Raw genomic sequence first — 24,555 nt, 5'->3', positions numbered from 1 at the left:
CCTTGAGCATCCTAACAATCATTATTTTAAACTCTGCATCTGATATCTTGGTTATTTCTATCTCATTCAGTTCTTTTTCTTGGGGATTTCTCTTATTGATTCATTTGGATTGCATTTCCCTGTCTTCCCATTTTATCTGTGTACAGACTCCTCCTTTGGGTGTGCTTTTTGTGTATCTAGCTGAGTATAGGGTTGGTTGGTATTATCTGCCTCCAGTTTCCAGTTGTGTTGTTTCTAGATTCTCTTGGGTTGCCATCAACTGTTGTTTGTAATCCTCTATGGGCTACTTGTCTGCTGCTACTGTTCTTTTTGCTATTTGAGTTGGCATTTTCTATGCCTTAGCTAGGTCGGGTATGAAGAGCCCTTTATTAAGGTACTACTGTAACAAGGGTTGTTAAGTCCTGAGCTGATACTCTCCATATCTGGCCACCAGATGTGCCAGCCCTGGACCTCCCTGGCCAGAACCTGGTGCAGATTAGTGGGGGTCACTGCCTATGACTGACCTGTAGCAACCTTCTTGGAGCTACAGGTGATCCAGAATTTGTGGCTGCCTCTGCTGGGCCCAGGTGCCATTGTGAGTATCAGCTGCACTCTAGGCTGGCTTTTATCTACTCTTGGCCAGTTGGTGAAGCCTCTGTGTTTCCCCAGGCACCACTGGCACTGGCCCACCACCACCGGCACATGGGCGCCGCCCTTCGGCGAGTACCCAGCAGTGTGGCAGGGTGGTGTAGCTCAGACCTCAGCATTCAAAACCTGTGTCCCTGACACACCCCCTGCTTCTAAGTGACTCTTTGCTCTGACAAGCAGGAGAGCCTCTGGTAGGTGGGGTAATTGCTTCCCTTTGCTGGTGTTGCTTCTCCCAGGAAAAATGGCCACTTGAGATTTGGGGAGTGACTCAGCACAGGTGTTAGGGTGGCTGTCCCCCACAGTGTCACTTTATGTGCCTCCAAGATTAACACTCTCCTCTCACAACTCCATTCCTCTCAGCACTCCCCTTTCCCGGAGCCCTGGCTAAGTGGCTGTGAACGAGGTTTTCTGCACGGTCCCTTTAGAAGGAGCCTGTTGTTTGAGAGTTCTGTCTCTTTTTTTTAAGATTTTATTTATTTACTTTAGAGAAGAGAAAGAGAGAGAGAGAGAGAAAGGGGGGAGGAACAGGAAGCATCTACTCCCATATGTGCCTTGACCAGACAAGCCCATGACTTCGAACCAGCAACCTCAGCATTCCAGGTTGACACTTTATCCACTGTGCCACCACAGGCCAGGCCGAGTTCTGTCTCTTTCTAGCAAACAGTAACTCGGCTCTTCTTTCAGCTAAATATTGTCTGTATGCCTCCTCTAGTCCTGGGGCTCAGGACCCACAACTCTCTGGCAATGCACCCTGCTGCGAGAGTCCCTGCGGGCCGCCGCTCGCTCCTGGGAGCGGGGTGGCCCTTTCTGCATCTCCGCCCTTTCTACCAGCTCAGTGTGATTTCTTCGGTGATCCTTGGTTATAGATTCCTCTTAGTTAAGTCCAAAGTTGGTCTTTTAAGATGACTGTTCTTAAGTTGTAATCCACTTTGGTTCTGGGAGGTGGGAGGCGGGATGTCCTCCTACTTCGTCGCCACCTTCTCTCTCACCATAATTGATTCTTAAGTATGTATATATTTAGCCCATTTAAGAACCTAATTATATAAATGTAAATTGTGGTGGAAATATATACTATTGTAACTTAAAATTGAAGATTTTTTTATAATTCCTAACCTTATGCATTTCAAATATCCCTGCTGCTTGACTCAGAAAGGAACATGTGTTTGGTTCTTCAGTGGAATAAGCATGGGGTCTCTGCCAAAAGGGTACTGAAAATTAGAAGTTAGTGTGGACTTACGGTGCATTTTGAAGAATCCCTTTGCTGAAAGCACTTGAAAAATTAGTTTGATGGCCCTAGCCGGGTGGCTCAGTAGATACAAGCATCATGCAGCTTGCACAGGTCGCAGGTTCAGTCCTCCCTCAGGGCACATGCAAGAGGCAATCAGTGAGTGTACAACTAAAGTGGAACAACTGAGTAAAACAACATTATTTGATGCTTCTCTCTCTCTTTTTCTCTCCCTTTCTCCCCCTCTCTCCTCTCCCCTTTTTCCCCCTTCCTCTCTCAAATCAATGGAAAACATTTTTTAAAATTACAATTTCACAGAAATAGACAGCCCTTGGGTGGTGGGAGAGGGAATACTATTCTGGGCCACCTGTAGATGGCCCAGTGCATTATAGTGGGCAGCAGTTTTGTCTGAAAACTTTAGGTGGAGAAGAGGCTCTAACCAAAGCTGATTAAATGCTTGATTAATATACAAAAAAATATTTTTTTTTCTAAATGGAAAAAACCTCAGATGAATTGGAAAGGGAGTTTGTTCAATTTAAGTGTGAAATTCCTAATAGTATTTAAGATACATTTGGAAAGTTTGAAGCTTAATGTCCTTTGATATTAAAATTGAGCTCTTACGTTTATTGTAAGCTTTTACTTAAAACCATTTTCCCATATCTGTGGTGTCTTCCTGTCTCACTTTGTGTATAGGATCTCTACTTGAACGCTGGAGGAGTGACAGTGTCTTACTTTGAGTGGCTGAAGAACCTCAACCATGTCAGCTATGGCCGTCTGACCTTCAAATATGAAAGGGATTCTAACTACCACTTGCTCAGTAAGTGCTGATGATCCTGTTCTCCAAAAAATAATCTTTTGGACCATCTTGAAGGCTGGGAAAAGCTTAAAATTAAGAAGACTAGTTTTCTTTTGGTGATCCTAAAGAATTTAAATTCATTTCAGTACAGAACATTATATTATTCTGTCTCAAGAGTCTTAGGTCAAAAATATATAGTTATTCAATGGGTAATCAATATATTAACTCTCTCAAATATATTTCTATTCAAATGTTTGTTCTGTGTTATAATGTTCCAAGAACATGATCTACAAGTTAGTAATAGAAAGAGTATCCTTTTACCTGGGGACTTGTGTTGATGCGTGTTCCATTTCTGCCTCTGGCTGCTTTTAGTAAAAACCTCTTTAGTGTTGACAGTGTTTTAGTCTTCTGAAGGGAATACTGCTTTTCTTTGGTGTAGGATCCAGAGTTAACAGTAGAATTTTCATCAAACTGAACTAAGAACAAAACCTCCAACTGAGCTCTTTTACTGGCTCATAAGACTCTGGGTGAAGTGAGCCCTGTTTCCGTTCCTTTCCCTCCGTGCTTTCTTTTCTAAAGAGCCAAGAAAAAGCCCTGGTGATGGCTGTTATGGAAACCGAGCAGTGACCTAAATTCACATTATAGAGGAATTTGGCAGAGTGCTGTATTCCTTTGAAATGGTTAACCCTTTCATGTCATTAGTGTTGAAGGTCTCTAATACTCATAGTTTTGGGGTTGTGGATATATGTAGTTTGGGATAACTTTTGGGTCTACTTTATATTTTTATCTGCTAGCAATGTCTTATCGCTTGGCTTTTCATAGTGTCTGTCCAAGAGAGTTTGGAAAGAAAATTCGGAAAGCACGGTGGAACTATTCCTGTTGTGCCCACAGCAGAGTTCCAAGACAGGATATCGGTGAGTGTGCTTGTGACAGTTACATTTTACACACACTGCCTGCTCTCTTTAGACTCAGGTCAAGTGGGTGGAATGGACAGGACAGGCTGTAGTCAACATGATAGTCATTAGATGACTTATAGGTGCTCTCTACCTTCCTCTTTCATTACATCCTAAAAATGGAGTAAGAATCCTAGTTCAAAATGGGTAACTAATGGTTCTCTCTGCTTGTGGTACTTTTGCCATACAGACAACTCAACAAGTGATTCGAATGTCATTGTAAAGAATTATTGTGCATTTTAACTCTTTTAAAAAGCTTCTGAGAAATAAAAAGAAATGAAAATTAAACATTAGATAGAACTATATGAAAAACTGGAATTGCTATTTGGATACAAGTCGAGAATTGAAACAGATTGGAAAGGGTTTTTATGTTAATTAGCTATTGACAGGGTATATTACTAGTGCATGTACCTCACAAACAGAGCACCCTCACCAGTAAATGGCAGAAGGCATGGAAACAAAGAGGAGACAGGCCTAGAAAAAATGTTTACCCTGTTGTTTAAGAAATTCAAATTAAAATAAGGTTTCTTTTTTTTTTTTTGTATTTTTCTGAAGCTGGAAATGGGGAGAGACAGTCAGACCGGGATCCACCTGGCACGCCCACCAGGGGCGACGCTCTGCCCACCAGGGGGCGATGCTCTGCCCCTCCGGGGCGTCGCTCTGCCGCGACCAGAGCCACTCTAGAGCCTGGGGCAGAGGCCAAGGAGCCATCCCCAGCGCCTGGGCCATCTTTGCTCCAATGGAGCCTCGGCTGCTGGAGGGGAAGAGAGAGACAGAGAAGAAGGAGGGGGAGGGGTGGAGAAGCAAATGGGCACTTCTCCTATGTGCCCTGGCCGGGAATCGAACCCGGGTCCCCCGCACGCCAGGCCGACGCTCTACCGTTGAGCCAACCGGCCAGGGCCAAAATAAGGTTTCTTTAATGTAATAAACTAGCAGAAATAATTTGTGGATCTCATACTCCCTGTGTCTGTGGTGACACAGTTGTACCTATATTCTGATAACAGTGCAGATCGGTATAGCTCTTTGGAAAAATTGAGTTTTGCTCTGACATAATCACATCTCCTATGGAAATTTATCCTAAGAAAGTAATTCTCAGAGAGAGGAGTGCCTCCATGCATGATGATGTACTGGAACTGTTTACAGTCAGCTTTTAAAATTAGGTTTGATTTAACTGTCATACACACACACACACACACACACACACACACACACAGCAGGAAAATGGCTGTTATATTCTCTTATGAAATATTCAGTCATGGAACATAATTTAAAATGATATCCATGATTTTCAACCTTTTTCATCTCATAGCACATATAAACTACGGAGTTACTAAAATTCTGCAGCACACCAAAAAATATATTTTTTGCCAATCTGACCACAAAATATAGGTATAATTTTGATTCATTCATACTGGACGGCTATTGTTGTGCTGGCTCTTGTCATTTTTTTATTTGACGATCTAAGAGGGAAAAGGTCAGTGTCCCTGACTAAATAAATAGGTATTGCATTTTTTTAACATTTCTTTAAGAAATAACAATAAAAATTCTTGTGGCGCACCAGTTGAAAATCACTGGACTACCTTGAAACATGGGGAGAAGGTAAGGGTTTTATTTATTTTTTTTAAGGGTTTTGTTTTAAAGAAGATGCTTTTGTCTTGCTAGGTACTGACTTCCCTTAAGTGAGTCTTCCTCTTCCCCTGAGCCAGAGCCATTTCTAGCAGTCCTGGTCCCTCTTTCGGAAATGCCCTGACCCTGTCTTTGCTTAGGATGGCTGCATCTCTGCGGCCTCCCTGAAGGTGCCCGTGTCATGCGTGCTTCCAGGCCCTGGCAGGACCAGTGCTGCTCCTTAGTGCGCTTCTTGCTCCTCCCAGTGGTCACCCCAAGTCCAACACATGCCACTCGCTCTGATGGAACCTTCAGAGGGAATTCAGAAGGAGGAAGCCAGTTAGGAAAACAGCTGTGGTGACTCCCTTTTTATCCTTTTATTGTAGCCGTTGTCCAATGTATTGGTCTCCTAATTTTCAAATGCTTTCAGTGCTTCTAATTTTAGAGTCTAGTGCTGTCTCTCATTTCTTACATATTGTAGGAGTCTTGTAGTAAAGTGTCTGTTGAAAAATCAGTTCTTTCCATTTCTTCCCCAGCCATGTTCTAGCCCTTCCAGGACCTGTGTCATGAACCCTACCATCATTTCGCTGTTACTCATCACCGCTCTGTGTCTTCAGCTCTCTCCTTGTCTAACTTGAACTCCACGCTCCATGATCACAGTGACTGCCCAGTCGAGTTTTGCTTCACCCCCTTGCTAATACTGGTAAAGTCCAGGCCTCGGCCGTGTCGGCTCACACCGCCGTACCTGGAAGCCTGCTGCCTTCAGACCCCACCTAACCTGAAGGGGCTCCTAGAGCTGCCCGGCAGTGCTGCTTCCCCGTCCATTTCTTTTCTCATTCTCCTTGATGAACATCACACTTTCTCCTCTCTCCTGCGTGCCAGCTCGTGATGTGGTATGTGTTCACAGAGAAGATTCAAGCAGCCAGAGACTTGCCTATGTACCCAGCTTGTGGTATCTGTACCCTGTCTTGTGTCACCACCTCTTGTTAGAGAGCAACTCTCTATCTAAGCCCAAGTCTTGTTCTAGGCATTGGATGGCCTGTTTTCAGTGTACCAAATGCTGTCTTAAAGGGTAGAGAAATCTTTCTTTTTTTTTATAATAATTTTATTTTTTTAATGGGGTGATATCAATAAATCAGGATACATATATTCAAAGATAACAAGTCCAGGTTATCCTGTCTTTCAATTATGTTGCATACCCATCACCCAAAGTCAGATTGTCCTCTGTCACCTTCTATCTTGTTTTCTTTGTGCCCCTCCCCCTCCCCCTTTCCCTCTCCCATTCCCCCCTCCCCCCTGTAACCACCACACTCTTATCAATGTCTCTTAGTTTCACTTTTATGTCCCACCTACGTATGGAATAATGCAGTTCCTGGTTTTTTCTGATTTACTTATTTTGCTTCGTATCATGTTATCAAGATCCCACCATTTTGCTTTAAATGTTCCAATGTCATCATTTCTTATGGCTGAGTAGTATTCCATAGTGTATATGTGCCACATCTTCTTTATCCAGTCATCTATTGACGGGCTTTTTGGTTGTTTCCATGTCCTGGCCACTGTGAACAATGCTGCAATAAACATGGGGCTGCGTGTGTCTTTACGTATCAATGTTTCTGAGTTTTGGGGGTATATACCCAGTAGAGGGATTGCTGGGTCATAAGGTAGTTCTATTTTCAGTTTTTTGAGGAACCACCATACTTTCTTCCATAATAGTTGTACTACTTTACATTCCCACCAACAGTGTATGAGGGTTCCTTTTTCTCCACAGCCTCTCCAACATTTGCTATTACCTGTCTTTCTAATAATAGCTAATCGAACAGGTGTGAGGTGGTATCTCATTGCAGTTTTGATTTGCATTTCTCTAATAGCTAAAGAAGATGAGCATCTTTTCATATATCTGCTGGCCATTTGTATTTCTTCCTGGGAGAAGTGTCTGTTCATATTCAGGGTAGAGAAATCTTAACCCCACTTCTTCAGCCCAGTCTTGCCATTTTTATTTTCCTTATAGCAAATGTCCTTAACAGTTGTATATACTCTGTGTCCAGTTCTTCTGTACTCGAATCTACTCTTATGCCTGTCACTCCGAAGCTGTTCTCACCCAGATGACCAGTGACGCCAGCACCAGCGAGCCCAGTGGTCGTGTCTCAGTCATCTTCCTCCACCTGCCCACATTCTTCTGATTTTCTTTCTGCGTCACTAGCCATTCCTTCTCATTGCCTTTTGCTTGTCCTTGCCTGCTCTCCACTCATTTAATACTGAAAGGACTTGGTCCCTGAACCAGTTTCGTCTAAATTCAAAATTTTAGTGATCTCACTCAGCCTCATGGTTTCAAGTCGAAGTATATACTGTCTCTTTCCACTAGAATACAAACTCCATGAGAACAGAGAACTTTCTTTATCTTGTCTTCTGCTGTGTCTTCAGTTCCTAGAAGAGTGCCTGGCACATAGTAGGTACTCAGTAAATGTTTTGGTGGATGAATGATTGAGTAAAAAAACAGCAGTATTTCACCTGTAAAGCAAGATTTTTTAACTTAGTAGGACAAAATAAAGTTTAACCCAGATGTTTCTTAGTTAATTCAAATGTTATAGAAATATACCTTCCTAATTGAATAGTGTTAATTAGATGAAGTTCAGCATAGGTAAGTGTTATTGGTGACAATTTTAAAGTTTTTATCTGGCATATCAGGATATGTGTTTGATAGCTCTTTATGTCATATTAGGAATGGTGGTGATAGTTGATTGCCCTAAATTTCTAGAAAGCATTTCAAAACACAAATGAAATAGAGGAATCTATTGAAACAAATTGTCTTACAGAGATAATTGGCATAAGAACAAGATGAGCTGGCTGGAGTTGAAGGCCTTGGGCTATCTATACCCCAGCTATGAACATAGCTGTTCATGAACTTGGCTAACTTCTCTGGTTGATAGTTTCCTCATCAGTAGAATTAGGGGGTTAATTAGAGCTGCTAACATTAGTCCAGCTTTAAAGTTGGTGACACTGCTGAATAGAGAGTCAGGATCCTTCCCAGAGTTACTGTTGGAGGTAAGCGGGTGCATTCGGTGCCTGACCATGTGCCTGCTGGGTGGGGGACTAGAGGCGAGTGCACTGTGACATTAGTAGCATGTTGTGGTGGTGCACCTGCACCTCAGTGGGGGCCCGTGGCTGGTCTCCCTACAGTCCTCATGTCTCCTGTTTCATACTTTTCTGTGTTCATCAGTTTTCCATGTTAAGATCTTATTTCATGAATATTTGTTGCCAAATATAATGAAAAGAAATTTATGGCTAAAATGCAAGTAGCTAATTAGGTATGGTGGTATTATACAGAAATTAGGCATATCTACAATTCTGTCTGGCTGTTTGTGTAGTTTTATTAAATGTATGTTCTTTTTCTTAACAGGGGGCTTCTGAGAAAGACATTGTACACTCTGGTTTAGCTTACACCATGGAGCGCTCAGCCAGGGTACGTGTGCACATGCTCTTCTGTTTCTGCAAGTGACACAAAGGGCAGCCGACTGTGTCATCTCAGCCACCAGCTTGTGTGTGCGTAAGCACAGATGGTGACTCCGCATGCAGCAATGGAAAACAGCAGTCTGTTTACATGTTCCTTGTTTGTGTAGCAAAACCTATGCTTTTTCCGTCTTCAATAATGAGCAGTGTTTTCAGGGTCTTCAGTGTGTGTCAGGCTTATGGAAATAAAGAATAATGCCAAGAGAGGAGGGAGTGATGCTTGGCAGTTAGCTAAATAGCAAGTAGTCAGCCAGAGCGGACAGCAGCTCAGGGCACACTCCATTAGAGCTACAGGAGGTTGGACCTCACTACAGAATTTGATATAAATAAAAGGGTTTTGACACTTGATCCTTATTTCAAGGGCTTAAACATAGCTTAAGACCAGTTTTTCTAATTTTTTCTTGAGTTCAGATAATATGCCCTTGGCTTTAAGTTGAAATCGCACAAACAGATATTAAGAAGGTAATGTTGGCCCTGGCTAGGCGGGTCAGTGGATAAACACTGTCCTGGTGTGCCGCGGTTGCAGGTTTGATCCCCGATCAGGGCACATATCAGAAGCAACCAATAGTGCACAACTAAGTGGGACAACGAGTTGGTGCTTCTCTCGCTCTGTCTCCCTCCTTACTCTCTTTCTCTCAAATCAATGGGGGAAAATTTTTTAATAAGGAGAAGGTAGTAGTGTTTGCTGTTAATTTTTTAGCTCTAATGAACATACCATAAATTTATCCTCCTACAGTATAAAATTTAGCAGCCTCGAGCATACTCACACAGCAATATAGCCGTCACTACCAACTCCAGAACATTTTTCTCGCCCCATTCTTATTTTAAATTATCAAAAAGTATATCAAATGAATTCACTCCCAATAACAGGGTGTCTAAAGGACAAAGACAGCACACACCTAAAATTCTAAAGAGCAACTTCTTACTACTGCCTAGATAGCAGTTTGTTTAATTCCAGAGAATTAGTCCTTCCTGAGTAGAGATTATTCCATTGCCTAAGTAGTTTCTCTCTGGTGGCCCACGTCCTGCACAGAAATGGTGACAGGTAACCTGTACCAGACCCGTGTGTGCCTTGTGTGTTCATGGCCTGGCTGCTTGATTTGGGGTGGCCTTCACTGTTTTTTCTGCTTTGTTTCAGCAAATCATGCGCACAGCCATGAAATATAACCTGGGTTTGGACCTGAGGACAGCTGCCTACGTCAATGCCATTGAGAAAGTCTTTAAAGTGTACAATGAAGCCGGCGTGACCTTCACATAGATGGACTGTAGCTGACTGCTTCACCACCCCCTTCACCTCTTTATCTATAGGCCTATCACAAGTTTACATGTAACCACAGAGATCTCTTTCTGTCATTACTCATTTAGATAATGGACACCATTCTCAAAAAGTAGATCCAAATCAGCCCTTTAAAAAAGAAATTAAGGTTAGGGAATCATGTACAAAGCTGAAAGGAATACCAGAGACACATTTGGGTATTTTGCCTTTAAATAAAAACTCCCTTCTGTCTGGCTGCACTGCCTTGCTCCCTGGTGGCTTCCCAACAGTCAGAGCCGTGGCCAGTAAAGCACTTATCGTCCAAGAGCAAGCAGTTGCTTGTTCTTCAGCTCTGGACAGTGCTGTAACTTTGACACGTTTAAGAAGCAGGTATGTGACATTTTCAGAAGGTAGCATGGTCCTTAAATGAGTTATTGGTATTTTATATCAAAGAACTCAATTTTACAGATTGCAAACAAATAAAAGCTGTTTCTCTTTATGCATTTTATTCTTTTAGAATAAAATAACTACATGCTGCTGTAATAAAATTGCCTTTAATCACTTAATAAGCCTAACTCTGACTCAAGCAGTGAATGCCTATAAACATAATGAAAAAAGCTTGTATTTTTATAACATAAAACAGTATCATTTATAGCTTATCAATAATACATTGTCCAGCAAAACAAAAAGCCCAGTGGAGAATTAAGTTGTCTTCATATAGATCATTGACTAGCAGATGACGGAGGCTATTTTTGTTAAGACCAACCAGAGTTATGTAGTCCAAAGGATACAGTCACCTCCTCATCATGTTAATTAACTGTTTTGAAAATCCAATAGATTTTCCCAGTAGAAAAAAAAAACAAAAACCCCATTTGGGCTCCCTCTCTGGAGCCTGGCTGGCGGCTCAGCATTGCCAGAAGTGGGCCAGCTCCCCCGGACTCTGTGTTCGCACTCGGAGCCGCGTGCTCCACGCTCGGCTTCACGAACAGTGGTCTGGAAACAGCCTGGGCTTGAGTGCTGTGTTTGCCAGGGCCTCTGGGAGAGCAGTATCCCAATGAAGTGCTAGATATTATTTATGCAAGAATGAGCTTTTTTTCTTTTTTTTTAACAATAATATACTTTCAGAAATTTTTAACTATTTTGTAACTGCATGACTTAACCTGGTGATAATAGCAGTTATTAAAAGTCTACCTTTTCCAAAGCTTATGTTTCTTTTCTGTTTATATATTGAATAGTGTCTCCTTTAGTAGATGGTAAAAATACAATTGGGTTTCTGAAACTTCTTTAACAACCACCTGTATAACATTACTTTCCACTATCTTGTGAGCAGCCAAATTTTATTCTTGAATTCTTTTATGTTTCATTCTGTTGAACAGTATAAATGGCTATTGGGGAAGAATTTCTATGCTTAAAGCTGATAATAAGTAATTTTTTTACCGCCTTTTTCCAATGAAGGAAAGTTTCATTGATTGGGGTTTTGTTTTTAATCATTTAGCCACAGAATATATCAATTTAAGACAGAGTACTATCACAGCACAGATGGGTTCTAGACCTGATTCCACCAGTTATTTGGCTGCCAAATCTGGAACATAACTTTCAGTTGGGCTCTGTTTTGTCCTGACTAGAGGGTAGGTAAGTGAGCCCGTGGAGAGGGAGCCCTTCCCACTGCTGGCGTCTGGCTGCACTGTAAGGGGACAGGTGACGAGAAAACAGGTTTCAGGAGAGAGCCATACTGGCTGGGCAGGTCGTCCAGGTCTTGTGATAAGCAGGATGGTAGCTCTAGTATTGACCTTTGGCTAACACACTGGAAGTAGTTCTGATTTTTTTTAAAGATTTGATAAACAATGTTTCATTGATGGTAATGTTGGGAAAGTGGTTATGCCCATGCTAGCTATAGAAATCAGGGTAGCACTAGTATCAAATTTGTTTCCTGAAGCTTTAAGTTAGAAAACTGGTCAGTTACTTAACTGTTGACTCATGAACCCTATACTAGAATGTGTTTTACCCTGATAAATAAAACTTAGGGAAATAAATAAAAGTTTGCCTTTTTTTTTTAAAGCAGTGCTTCTGGCAACTCAATTAGTAGGGTTGGTGGTTTACTTAAAAAAAAAAAAAAAAAAAGCCTAGCACCTTAACTGACAAGCTTTACCTTCCCTGAAGTCCGCTGGCAGGCTTTGTTAGCCCTGCTGCGCATTCAGGCAGCCAAAGCTGGTGCAGATGGTAAGCAGCGTCTGTGAACCTTGCACAGTAAACCTCTGCAGAAGAATTTTGTTTGCTTTTTAAAATTTTTTTTTTTTTAATATAAATTTCTGAAGTTGGAAACGGGGAAGCAGTCAGACAGACTCTCGCATGCGCCGGACCGGGATCCACGCAGCACACCCACCAGGGAGTGATGCTCTGTTGCAACCAGAGCCATTCTAGCACCTGAGGCAGAGGCCATGGAGCCATCCTCAGCGCCCGGGCCATCTTTGCTCCAATGGAGTCTTGGCTGCAGGAGGGGAAGAGAGAGACAGAGGAAGGAGAGAGGGAGGGGTGGAGAAGCAGATGGGCGCTTCTCCTGTGTGCCCTGGCCGGGAATTGAACCCGGGACTCCTGCACACCAGGCCAACGTTTCACCACTGAGCCAACTGGCCAGGGCCTGCTTTTTAATTTTTTTCAAATATATTGGCTTCTTTGTGTTTGTTTTCCTATCAAAGTTTACACATAAACAGTTTCTTAACCTCATTCTATTAAGTCCGCTCAGCACTGTTGACATTTTGGACCAGATAACCCTATTTTTGGGACTGTCCTGTGTATTGTAGGATGTTTAGCACCCCTTAGTTGTGATCATCAAAAATATATTTAGCCTGACCTGTGGTGGCGCAGTGGATAAAGCGTCGACCTGGAAATGCTGAGGTCGCCGGTTCGAAACCCTGGGCTTGCCTGGTCAAGGCACATATGGGAGTTGATGCTTCTAGCTCCTCCCCCCTTCTCTCTATCTTTCCTCTCTCTCCCTCTGTCTCTCTCTCTCCTCTCTAAAAATGAATAAATATGATGCTTCCTGCTCCTCCCCTTTCTCTCTCTCTCTCTCTCCCCCTCCTCTCTAAAATGAATAAATAAAAAAAATTTTTAAAAATGAATAAATAAAAAATAAAATTAAAAAAATGTATTCGGTTAAGTATGGCATAGGAATTACAGTCAATAGTACTGTAATAACTATAAATGGTGCCAGATGAGTACAGGAAATGCCAGGGGATCACTTTGTAAATTATAGAATTGTCTAACCACAGGGTTGTCTACCTGAAACAAATATAAGAATATTGAATGTCAATTGTAATTGAGAAAAAAATAATTTTTTATTTTTTACAGAGACAGTGAATCAGAGAGAGGGATAGACAGGAGCAGACAGACAGGAACGGAGAGAGATGAGAAGCATCAATCATTAGTTTTTCGTTGCGTGTTGCAACACCTTAGTTGTTCATCGATTGCTTTCTCATATGTGCCCTGACCGCGGGCCTTCAGCAGACCGATTAACCCTGTGCTGGAGCCAGCGACTTTGGGTTCAAGCTGGTGAGCTTTTGCTCAAACCAGATGAGCCTGCGCTCAAGCCGGCAACCTCAGGGTCTTGAACCTGGGTCCTCCACATCCCAGTCCGACGCTCCATCCACTGCGCCACCCCTGGTCAGGCGAGAAAAAATAATTTTAAAAAGTATTTTAGGCCCTGGCCGGTTGGCTCAGCGGTAGAGCGTCGGCCTGGCGTGTGGGGGACCCAGGTTCGATTCCTGGCCAGGGCACACAGGAGAAACGCCCATCTGCTTCTCCACCCACCCCCTCCTTCCTCTCTCTTCCCCTCCCGCAGCCAAGGCTCCATTGGAGCAAAGATGGCCCGGGCGCTGGGGATGGCTCCTTGGCCTCTGCCCCAGGCGCTAGAGTGGCTCTGGTCGCGGCAGAGCGACCCCCCGGAGGGGCAGAGCATCGCCCCCTGATGGGCAGAGCGTCGCCCCCTGGTGGGCATGCCGGGTGGATCCCGGTCGGGTGCATGCGGGAGTCTGTCTGACTGTCTCTCCCCGTTTCCAGCTTCAGAAAAATACAAAAAAAAAAAAAAGTATTTTAATGTTCAGATAGCCAAATATCCCCTGAGGGGCTTAATCACTCCCTATTAAAAATTACTGGTATAGAGCCAATTGGTTCTTACTGTGAACAATAACTGTCCCCTCTAATTCATATGCCCACCTCACGATTTTCTACTCCCCAGAGGCAACCACTTCCAACAATTTTAAATGTTTTTATTCTAGTCAAACTCTTTGCCCATTTTTAATTCAGTTATTACTTGAGTTGTGAGGCTTAGTCTGGATCTATGACTCATCAGATGATTTGCAAATATATTTTCTCGATCTGTTGGTTTGTCTTGTTGCTTGTCTTGATGATGTCCTTTGACACAAAGTCATTTTGATAGAGTCCAATTTGTCTTTGGTTACTATGATTTGGGTGTCATCCGAGAACTTTTAGCCAATCCAAAGTCACACAGTTCTGATTAATCCTAACAAATATTTAAGGAATTAACACCAACCTTATTCAACTCTTTCAAAGAGAAGATGAAGGGACACTTCATAACACTACCTATGAGGCCAGTATTACCCTGATACCACGGCCAGACAAAGGCATCACAAGAAAAGGAAATATCACAAGAAAAGGAACTATATTCCTTATGAATATAGACATAAACCCACTGCCAGAATCCAACAGCATGTAAGTATAATACATCATGACCAGGTCGGATTTATCCCAGCAACGCAAGGGTGCTTCAACATAAAATCAATCAATATAACATACCCCATTAATAGAATGAAGGGGGGAAACAAGCACATAATCACCATAGATGTGCAAAAAAGTATTTGACAAAATTCAAGATCCTTTCACAATAAAACCTCAGGAATAGAAGGTACTTTCTAAACAATAATTGGCATTTACAAAACTACAGCTAACAGACACGCACACAATCCCAATGTCATTTTTTAAAGGAAGGAAACAAAAAATCACCAGGTTTATATGGAACCATAAAAATCCCAGAATAGCCAAAACAATCCTGAGAAAAAATAATGAAGCTGGAGGTATTATGCTAGAGCCACAATAATCAAAACAGCATGGTATTGGCAAAAAAAACCAAAAACCAAAAAACAAAACCCAGACATAGACTAATGGAACAGAATTGAGTGCCCAGAAATAAAACTACATAGAGATAAATTATCTTCGACAAAGGAGCCAAAAACACACAATGGAGAAGAGAAAGCCTCTTCAGTAAATGGTGCTGGGAAAATTGGAAAGCCACATATAAAAGAATGAAACTTGACTACACCTTGTCCCCCTGCACAAAAATTAATTCAAAATGGAACAAAGGCCCAAAATAAGATTTGAAACAAGTTACATAGAAGAAAACATAGATACTACAGTTATGGACCACGGCCATAGAAAACAATTTATAAATTTGATCCCCAAAGCAAGGGAAGTAAAGGCAAACATAAATGAATGGGACTATATCAGACTAAAAAGCTTTTGCACAGCAAAAAAAGAAAAAGAAAAGAAACCAACAACAAAACAAAAAGGCAGCCAAAAAATGGGAGATGATATTTACAAACAACAGCTCTGATAAGGGCCTAATATCCAAAATATATAAAGAATTCACAAAGCTCAGCAACAAACAAGCAAATGATACAATTAAAAAATGGGGATAGGACCTGAACAGAAACTTCTCCCAAGAATACATAAGAATGGCCAATAGGCCTGACCTGTGGTGGCACAGTGGGATAAAGCATAGATTTGGAACACTGAGGTCGCCGGTTTGAAACCCCAGGCTTACCTGGTCAAGGCATATATGGGAGTGGATACTTCCTGCTCTTCCCCCTCCTCTCTCTCTCCCTCTTTCCCTCTCTCTCCTCTCTGAAAATTGAATAAAGTCTTTAAAAAAATTATAAAAAAAAGAAAGAAAGAATGGCCAATAGATATATGAAAAGATGCTCATCTTCATTAGCTATTAGAGAAATACAAATCAAAACTACAATGAGATACCACCTCACACCTGTTAGATTAGCTATGTTGGAGAGGCTGTGGAGAAAAAGGAACCCTCATTCACTGTTGGTGGGAATGTAAACTGGTACAGCCATTATGGAAGAAAGTATGGTGGAGACACATGCACCTCCATTTCATCACAGCATTATTCACAGTGGCCAAGACATGGAAACAACCAAACTTTCCTTCAATAGAGGACTGAATAAAGAAGATGTGCACATATACAATGGGATACTACTCAGCCATAACAAATGATGACATATTATTGCCATTTATGACAACATGGATAAACCTTAAGAACATTATACTGAGTGAAATAAGTAAATTAGAAAAAACTAAGAACTGCATGATTTCACACATAGGTGGGATATTAAACTGAGACCCATGGACATAGATAAAAGTGAAGTGGTTTCTAAGGGGAGGGGTTGTAAAGAACGGGATTAGGAGGAAGGGGTGGGGGGAGGGGAGTAAAGGGACAATACACGGTGACGGTAAATGATTTGACTGTGGGTGATGGGCACACAACATAATCATCAGTTCAAATGCTATAGAAATGTTTACATAAAACCTATATACTCATTGTACCAATGTCACCCCATTAAATTTAATTTTCATTTTTTAATAATTTTTAAAAGTTTTTTTAAAAGATTTTATTTATTGATTTGAGAGAGTGAGAGAGAGATATGGGCGGCGGGGGTGGGGGCAGGAAGCATCAACTTGCAGCAGTTGCTTCTCAAGAATGTGCTTTGACCAGGTTTTGAACTGGCGACCTCAGCATTTCAGGTCGATGCCTTATCTACTATGCCACCACAGATCAGGCAAATTTAATTTTCTAAATAAAATTAAACAAAAATGTACAATAACCGTTTTTGGAAAAATAGAATAGCTGATCCTAAAATTAATATGAAACTGCCAATAGGCCCAAATAACCAAAATATTGAAAAGAAAAACTTGGGTCTGTCCAGCGGTGGCACAGTCAATAAAGCGTTGACCTGGAACGCTGAGGTTGCTGTTTGGAAGCCCTGAAGTCTCTGGCTCTGAGCACAGGCTTATCAGCATTGGTCACTGGCTTGAGCTGGGCAGGGTGTGGGGTAAGGGAGGGGTTGAATAATCTTATCTGATTTTTCTTGAAGTTCACTGATTCTTTCATATGCCTGCTTAAATCCAATGTTGAACTCCTCTAATGAATTTTTTAATTTCAGTTGTATTTGTAATTCTAAAATATCTATTTTGTTCTTGGTTATAATTTCTTTTTATTCGTATTTTCTATTTGTTATTGATTTTATATTACCATATTACCTTTAATTCTTTTTTTTTTTTACCTTTAATTCTTTTCATGTGCTTTCCTTTAACTCTTTAAACATGTTTAAAACACAAGGTGGGGAAAAGTAGATTTACAGTTGTATATGAAACACAGAGTTTATTCTTGTATTATTTATTAATTATTGCATTATTTTCCAAATAATTATAAACCCTACTCTGTAGTTAATTTAAAGTTTTTATCTAGTTAGTCCAATTTCTGGGCTTTTGCAGGCATAATTCCACCTTCCCCCTTTAAATGTGTCATAATTTCTTTCCTTGCATATCTTGTGACTTGTTTTGCTGAAAACAGGGCATGTTAAATAACATAATGCAGCAACTCTGGAAATCGGACTCCACATCCTTCCCCCCAGATTTGCTGTTGCTGTTTGTTTAGTGACCTTTTTAAACTAATTCTAAAGTCTGTCTTTTTGTTGTCATATGTGGCCACTAAAGTTCTACTCAATTTGCTTAGTCAGCTAATGACTAGACAGAGATTTCTTTGAGAACCTAGAACTAGTAAGTCTCCCATCTTTGCCAAGGGACTCTACACATGTTGGGCCTCACTTTCAATACTCAGTTAATATTTCTTCCTGTGTTTTCACTTCTTGCTTGTGCAAAGCCCCAAGGTGAGTCAGAGGTCAGTGCTTGGAGCCTTCTCAGGTCTTTACTGAGCACGTGTACAGTCCTACACACACATGTGCACAGTTTTCTCGATTTCCAGGAATACATTGGAATTTTCAGAGACTCTGAACATTTTATTCCCAGTTTTTCCTTTTAAACTTTTTGGTTAGCCTACTGTTTACCCAAACTGCTGTTCACCACTTCATGTGGCCACCAACTTAAAAAATTGCCTCTATATGTTTCATGACCGACAGCCCAGAAAAAAATGGTTTTCTGCAATGGTGAGCTCCTAGTCAGGACAGCCTTGCAGTGGGGTCTTCCTAGGACTCAGGTCAAATAATGACCATTCTCTAAGAATGAGGCTTTGAAGGAACTCCGTAGATCCACGCTTCAGGCTACAGGGGAGCTGGAGAAGGGGCAGATGAGAATAGAATACAAGTTAAAAACATCACACACCTTGCTATTCTTATCAAGATTGTGTTTGTTTGTTTTTAATTTGTTTTACATGAATGCTCCATTGATCGCCATCAAACTGGTTTATTTCCAGAGTTATGATAAAGTTCATTCTGACTATATTTTTACATGTTTTCTCACTACTTTTATGGAGGAGAAAATTTTGGGGGGCCCTCCCTCCCCCATTTTCTCTGACATCACTTTTTATTCCTTTTTATATCACGTTGAGAGTTAGTCTGAGTTTGATGCGATGCCCCGCATTGCACAACACGCACAGTTAAAAGAAAATGAGACGTCAGTCCAGAACAGCACATTGCAGAGTGAGGTTAAGGGAACGTGGGCAGTGCTTCTCCATCACTGTGGGCAGGAACCAGTTTGGGGGTTCTTTTTGTACGTGGTCCTACTTCATGTGACTAATTCATGTACAACTTGCCAAGCAAGTTCAGTGACCTGAGCTGGTCTATACCCTGTTCAACAAGAATTGATCAACTGATCTCACCCCTGCAGGTCCAAGCAATGTCTAGGTACTAAATGCTCTCAGTTTCTTTACTTAACTAATTGCCAGTGGTAACAAAGTTTGCAAACCAGCAAACTTTGAGTAGCCCTTAAGTAGGTAATAACCTTGAACCAAATAGTAGGTGCCTTTATGACCACATTTAAAAATATATCTGTATTGGTTTTCTCTTAAATTCAAGCATCATGGAAATATGTAATATAGAATATGAAGATTTCTCATATTCTCACAGACACACAGAGATAAGCACTATTAATATGTCTGCTATGTATATGTACTAGTTTTTTCTTTTATACAATTATGTGTCTGCTTTGTAAAAAAGAACTTATTCTATATACATATTTTACATCTCATTATTTAACATGTTCCCATCTGAGATAGGTGCATTTTCTCATTCTTCCTGACAGCCATAGGGTACTCCATTTCATACATATGCGTCCCTGTTGGTAGATTCCCTAGACACACTAAGGCATTATAACACACACATTAGAAGTATGTGTGTCATCTCTATATTGTATCTCAAACTTAATAAGCAGAGCAAAACTTGCCATCCAAGCAATTTATGATTAACACTTTGGGTGTTTCCAATCCCTTGCTGTTACAGACAAGACATGCTGCTTCTGTGTGTTTGCCCTGTGGGCGTCTGCATGTACCTGTGCACACCTGAAGAATAAAGTCTGGTAAGGGACTGCCATTCAAAGAGGGCGTTCCAGTTTTCACTACCATCGACAATGCTCTCATCCTTTTGAGAGTAGGTTTGGATGGAAGAAATTCAAAAGTCAGCAGAAAGCCAACCAAGATACAAGGTGCAGATTTAGCTGGACAGTGGTAGATGTTCCAAGTCAAGACTTTCGATTCCTGGGTTTCAGAAACTTGTGAAGCCTGTTCTAAAAGAAAGTCAGCAATGTAGTGAGCAACTAACTTGTTACTTAAACACCTTTCCTTTTCATTTCTGCTAAAAACAAATTCACTTTCAGTAAGGCAGATAAGTAACACCATATCTTTCCAAACTATTTCCTTTTTAAAAATCCAAATATTCAGCTAAACGCTGCTTAAACATCTGTTTAACCTTCATGGTGCTGCCTGCCCATGGCAGGGGGAGAGAAGGCCGGGCTCTCTTGCCCGCTACCACCAGTTAGGCCTAACACAGGAGTTGGAGGGGAGATTCACAGTGGCTTCAGTACACCTAAGCCAGAGACTCATTTCCTCCTTGACCTGATTTTGTGACTGACCAGCAGAAAAGCTTCTGTCTCAGAACATGAAGGCTCTCAAGCTCTCTGACCCTGTCCAGCTAACCTCTCAGTCAGGCTGATCTGCTATCTTCCTGAATCCTGTAAGAACATTTCCAGGAAAACCCAAAGAATATGTAAGCTGAATTATAGTCCTCCCACAGGGTTTCCTGAAGCACAGAGGTATCTGAAAGCTACACCTGGTTTCTGGGAAAATAATCTTCTAAGAAATGTAGCACAGGCTCTAACAATTCTTAAAGAGGTCCTTGCCAGACGAGACATCTTAATGTGAAAGCAGCAGAGGCAGATTAAGGTCGGTTGAGGCCCCGGGCGCAGAAGAAAATATTAAGCCCCTTTAAAAAAAGGAAGAAAATAAAAATACCTGTTAACCATATTTTTTAATAAATAAAAAATATTTAATACTATTAATGTTAAAATTGCACAGATGAAATCAAACTTGGTGTCATTAGAAAAAAAAATGTAAAGTTAGGGTTTTGTGGGGCCCTTCAGAAGTTGAGGCCCAGGGTGCACCCAGTGCGCTTGCTGTTAAATCCGCCTCTGGAAAGCAGCACATCTGCTCAATCAGGGGACCTAGCTGACCCACAGCAGGTGTCAGTGTGTGACAACAGGTGACAGGATATAGACAGCACTTCCATCCAAACAGGAATAAATCCAGAATTCAGTGTACATATGTCACAGCTTTTTATTGAGATAATTTATTTATTATTTATTCAGGAAGAGTCTGCTGATGGCAGACGTGCTCACTGTCCCAGTTTACCCAGGCCTTCTGCTGCGTGGGTGACAGCATTTGTGACCGTGCTGGTCACCGTCTCAGTAACTTCTTTTACCACTTTGTCCCCTTTCTCCTGGGCCTTCTTGAAGGCGTCAGCAATGGCTGTCAGCAAGAAAGAGCAGTAATGTCTGGTGAGCAAAATTAGCATTTCAAGCCATGTGCTGAGCTGCTGTCCCCTGGAGTGGCCTGGGGGTGTGACAGTCTTCCTGATCGTGCCCTGGGGGAGCCGCAGTGGAACGGGGGCAGCAGGGCTCCAGGAGGAATGTGTTCAAACTTTGTTTCCCAAATGACTTGCATTTATTTCTCCAATCATGAGTGACACTGAGCATCTGCTCATGGGTGTATTGCCTACTCGTATTGCATTTTTCTGTTTATATCTTTTGATCATTTTTATATTGGGTGATCATTTCTACTACAGATACTGTTCCTCAGTTTGTGGTTTTTCTTTTGGCTTAGTTTATAATTTACTATGGAAAATTTGAAGTATTATATTGTCAAATTTGTGTAAAATTTCCTTTGTGGTTGTTGGGTTTTCTGTCATGGTTTAAACATAAAGACCCTCCCCTCTCTGAGATTATACTAGACTCTCCTGTGCTCTCTTCTAACAATTTAATAATTTCATGTATTTATATTAAGTTCTTGATTCACCTGAACTCCATTTTGTTGTAAGGAATGGGGTATACATATTCATTTTATACAGCTATACTTAGCACACAGACATATATAACACATAGTATGTGTAATTATGTATTTATATAAATATATAATTTTATGTCTTCAATGTTTTGTCACAGCGTGCCACTACATAGTCTTCTGTAACATAGCCGCCTAACACTCCACAGAGAGGGCTACCTAGCTGGATCCTGCTTTCTGAAAGTGTGGTCTATGGCCTCATTGAATAGGCAACCACATACCATTTGAAAGCATGCACCATTTGGGTCAGGGTTAGCCCTGGTCAGTCAAAGGACAGGCTGCTCCAGCTCCCAGCTTCCCTCCTTTCCCCCGTGCTTGTCCTCGGCATACCTTTCTCTCCAGCCTCCTTGGCGTGTTCGACCACCTCCTTTACCACACCCTCCACGGCATGAACTGAAAAGATGAGACAAGCCCAGAGTGAGCGTGCAGTACAAAGTGGCTCCTCAGGGCATTGCTCAGACAGCTCTGAGTGTCCTGGATGCAACTCTGGGTTGCTGTCCCAGCCTGGACATGCTGCTGCTGTTCAAGAGAAGGACTCCCAGCTTGCATCTCAGGGTCAAAATCTGAGAGAGGCGGACAAGGGCACAGGGCACTCCATGCCAGAATGCCAATGAGCAGCCCTCCTGCCAGCTAGGAGCCTGATGCCAAGGCCAAGCCTGTCTTCCAGGTCACCATACCTGTCAGGTGCGTAGCTGTCATGCCTCAAGCCAGATGGAGGCTACGGCTGGATGTCAGATCCAGAAGTCTCCACCAGCAAAACCAGTTCCCCAAAGCCATTCCTCCAGTGTGGGTGGCGAGGGGACTCTCTGCCTACCTTGGAGTGTTTTCAAGTTTTAGTGGTAGCCTACTAGAACTGGAAGATCTAGAGTCGGAAGAACTGGTTTTGATTCTAAATCCCCATCGCTGCTGGGTTGCCTCCTCTGTGAATGGGAATAATGCAGAGCGCAGAGCGCCAGTAAGGAGGCATCAGGGCGGTCACCACCAGCCCAGAGTCAGCCAAGGACATACAGACGCATTTGCGGCCATTTAGAAGAACAAAAACTGAAGCATCAGACAGGTGGGACCAGGACTAGCCTCCCCGAATGCACACAAAATGGGCTTCTAGGAAAGTTGAAGACATTGAGAATGTCCTTCATACAAACCCCAGGGGCTCATTTTGAACAGAATCAGAGAAATCTTTGGAGCTTTAAAGTTATGGTAAAAATAAAAATCCATCTTCCTTTTTCTTATAGGTTATTCAAAATGGACTGTTTGGATATAGAAGGGCTCCCAGGTCTCCAGAGGGAAGGATTCAAGCCCCCAGCCACTCACCCAGTGCCCCACCCCAGGGCTTTCCTCTGATAGGCCTCCCTCCTGCCCTCAGCCACATGGAACGAGAGCTGCTTGGGGCAGCCGACCCCTCCTGGCTCTACCCCAAGCTGCCCTCAGCTTCTGTCCTGTGCCCTCATCCTAGCCTGGGACTGAATGCCCAGAGCTCCTCATGGGGCCAAGGCCTGCCCTCAAACCTGTGGGGACTGGCCCCATCAGTCCCCAACCCCCCCAGCCAGTGGAGAATGGACCATGTGGACAGGAGTCTCTGGTCCTTACCAGCTTCCTCAGTGGCCTTCTCAGTGCGGTGGGCCAGGCCCTCAGCAGCCAGTTTCCCCAGGCCTCCCAACATCGTGCAGTGACAGGTGACAGCTCAGCAGGATGCTGGGCCTGGAGCAGAGGGCTTTTATAGATGCCTCTGAGGGCTGGTTGGCTCTGGAGCACCAGCCCTCACCCCGGCAGTAGGAGGTCAGACGGTGAGTCAGCAGAGGCGTTGGCAGGAGGAAAAGCCCAGGTGGGGCCACCCTAGCACTCTAGCTGTGGCATTGCCCCTCTGGGACCCTATAATCTGGGACCTTCTGAGGGGCAGGGACAGGGAATAAAACCAAAGTCAGATAAAAAGATCAGTTCTGGGGCAGTTCAAGGCAGGAGGCCAGAGTGTCCTGTGGAATAAGAAATACCTGGGGACAGCAGCCCTGCCAGGCCCTTGAGTGTCACATTCTGCACAGCCTGGGCACAGGGGTATAGCCAGACAAGGCCTAGGACTCCCACCTGCTGTCCCTAGTTCCCGTGGTAGCCTAGTCATGGATTTGGGGATTCTGTGGGCCTGTGGACCTGCGTGATCCCTCAGGTCAAGAAGAAAACAGAGGAGTGGAGGTCACTATATTCCCCATTCTCAAAAACTTCAGCTCTTCAGAGTGGCTTGGCAGCCCCCACTGAACCTGTAGGGAGCTCAAGGGGGTGCCTTGCCAAGGGCAGAAGAGGGCACAACCTAGTCATTCCTGGCTTGCAGTCAGCTGGTTCTTAACTGATGATAGAACCTGAGTGGCCCAGCATTGAGAAAGCTAGCACATGGCTGAACCCAGCACTCCCTGCACCTTGGGGCCTGGTCTTTAGGGAAGGCCCTGTGAAATCAGCAGTGCCCTCCTAGGAGGTCCCAGAGAAGGAAATGGAGGATTCTACCACCACTTGAGGAGATGCTGCTGGCTCAGCAAGAATTCCCAGAAAGCCGCTCTACCGGCCCCTGATGAATCACATGCTTAGAGGGCCAGGCTGCCTCCCTGGTTACTCAGGATGAAGAGAGATGCCTCAGGCCTGTGCCATGTGCTACTTCTCTTAGTCAACAGCCCAACCTCAGTCTCAGCTTCCTCATCTCTAAAATGGGGACAGGCAATACTTCCTGGCCATGTCACTGCTAGTCTTGGGGGTCATGCACACGAGCTCTTGGGAAACTTCTGCTTCCTCATCACTGTGCCAGGGAGGGACCGCTTGCAGTGACTCCTGCCCAGCCAGTGAGTTGGCCAAAGACTGGTGGGGTTATGAGGTTGCCTTAAAGCCAGAAGGCTGAGGCATATGACCCCACTGGGCAAGTGTCATGGAGAGAAGGATCCCCAAGTCCCTGTTCATGAA

The 24,555-nt window shown here is 42.9% G+C and overlaps 2 protein-coding genes across 4 annotated transcripts in view; one reads left to right on the top strand and one right to left on the bottom strand.

Annotated features, from left to right (window-relative positions):
* GLUD1 (glutamate dehydrogenase 1) overlaps positions 1 to 11,169 on the top strand; it is a 51,892-nt gene extending 40,723 nt beyond the window's left edge. The window contains exons 10-13 of the mRNA XM_066243537.1: positions 2,546 to 2,669; positions 3,471 to 3,562; positions 8,604 to 8,666; positions 9,852 to 11,169. Coding sequence (XP_066099634.1) covers positions 2,546 to 2,669; positions 3,471 to 3,562; positions 8,604 to 8,666; positions 9,852 to 9,971 — 399 coding nt within the window. The 3' untranslated portion in view covers positions 9,972 to 11,169. The remainder of the gene's footprint in view (positions 1 to 2,545; positions 2,670 to 3,470; positions 3,563 to 8,603; positions 8,667 to 9,851) is intronic.
* Positions 11,170 to 17,496: 6,327 nt separating this feature from the next.
* On the bottom strand, positions 17,497 to 23,343 carry FAM25A (family with sequence similarity 25 member A). Of its 3 annotated transcripts, none has more exons than XM_066243810.1 (4): positions 23,206 to 23,343; positions 21,949 to 22,011; positions 19,557 to 19,790; positions 17,497 to 18,342 (listed from the first exon to the last, which is right to left on the bottom strand). In XM_066243810.1, exons 1-4 carry the CDS (start codon positions 23,276 to 23,278, stop codon positions 18,332 to 18,334), a joined length of 381 nt encoding a protein of 126 aa, XP_066099907.1. In that variant the 5' UTR covers positions 23,279 to 23,343; the 3' UTR covers positions 17,497 to 18,331. The 3 variants fall into 3 exon arrangements, with proteins under 3 accessions (XP_066099907.1, XP_066099906.1, XP_066099908.1); XM_066243809.1 differs by having other exon boundaries at positions 19,567 to 19,790; XM_066243811.1 differs by lacking the exons at positions 17,497 to 18,342; positions 19,557 to 19,790 and adding an exon at positions 20,818 to 21,027.
* Positions 23,344 to 24,555: the final 1,212 nt, after the last annotated feature.

This window comes from Saccopteryx bilineata, chromosome 9 (genome assembly GCF_036850765.1).
Source record: "Saccopteryx bilineata isolate mSacBil1 chromosome 9, mSacBil1_pri_phased_curated, whole genome shotgun sequence".
Lineage (NCBI taxonomy): Eukaryota > Metazoa > Chordata > Mammalia > Chiroptera > Emballonuridae > Saccopteryx > Saccopteryx bilineata.
This window is presented reverse-complemented; position numbering and strand designations above follow the sequence as displayed.

What these genes read in the sequence shown, in the direction of transcription:
- FAM25A (XM_066243809.1), bottom strand. Translation starts at nt 23,278, where the DNA reads ATGTTGGGAGGCCTGGGGAAACTGGCTGCTGAGGGCCTGGCCCACCGC. An exon ending in GAAGGCCACTGAGGAAGCTG is followed by an intron (nt 22,012 to 23,205) that starts GTAAGGACCAGA and finishes TCATCTTTTCAG; the next exon opens with TTCATGCCGTGGAGGGTGTG. An exon ending in TACCAGACTTTATTCTTCAG is followed by an intron (nt 18,343 to 19,566) that starts GTGTGCACAGGT and finishes CCCCTTCTCCAG; the next exon opens with CTCCCCTGTAGCCTGAAGCG.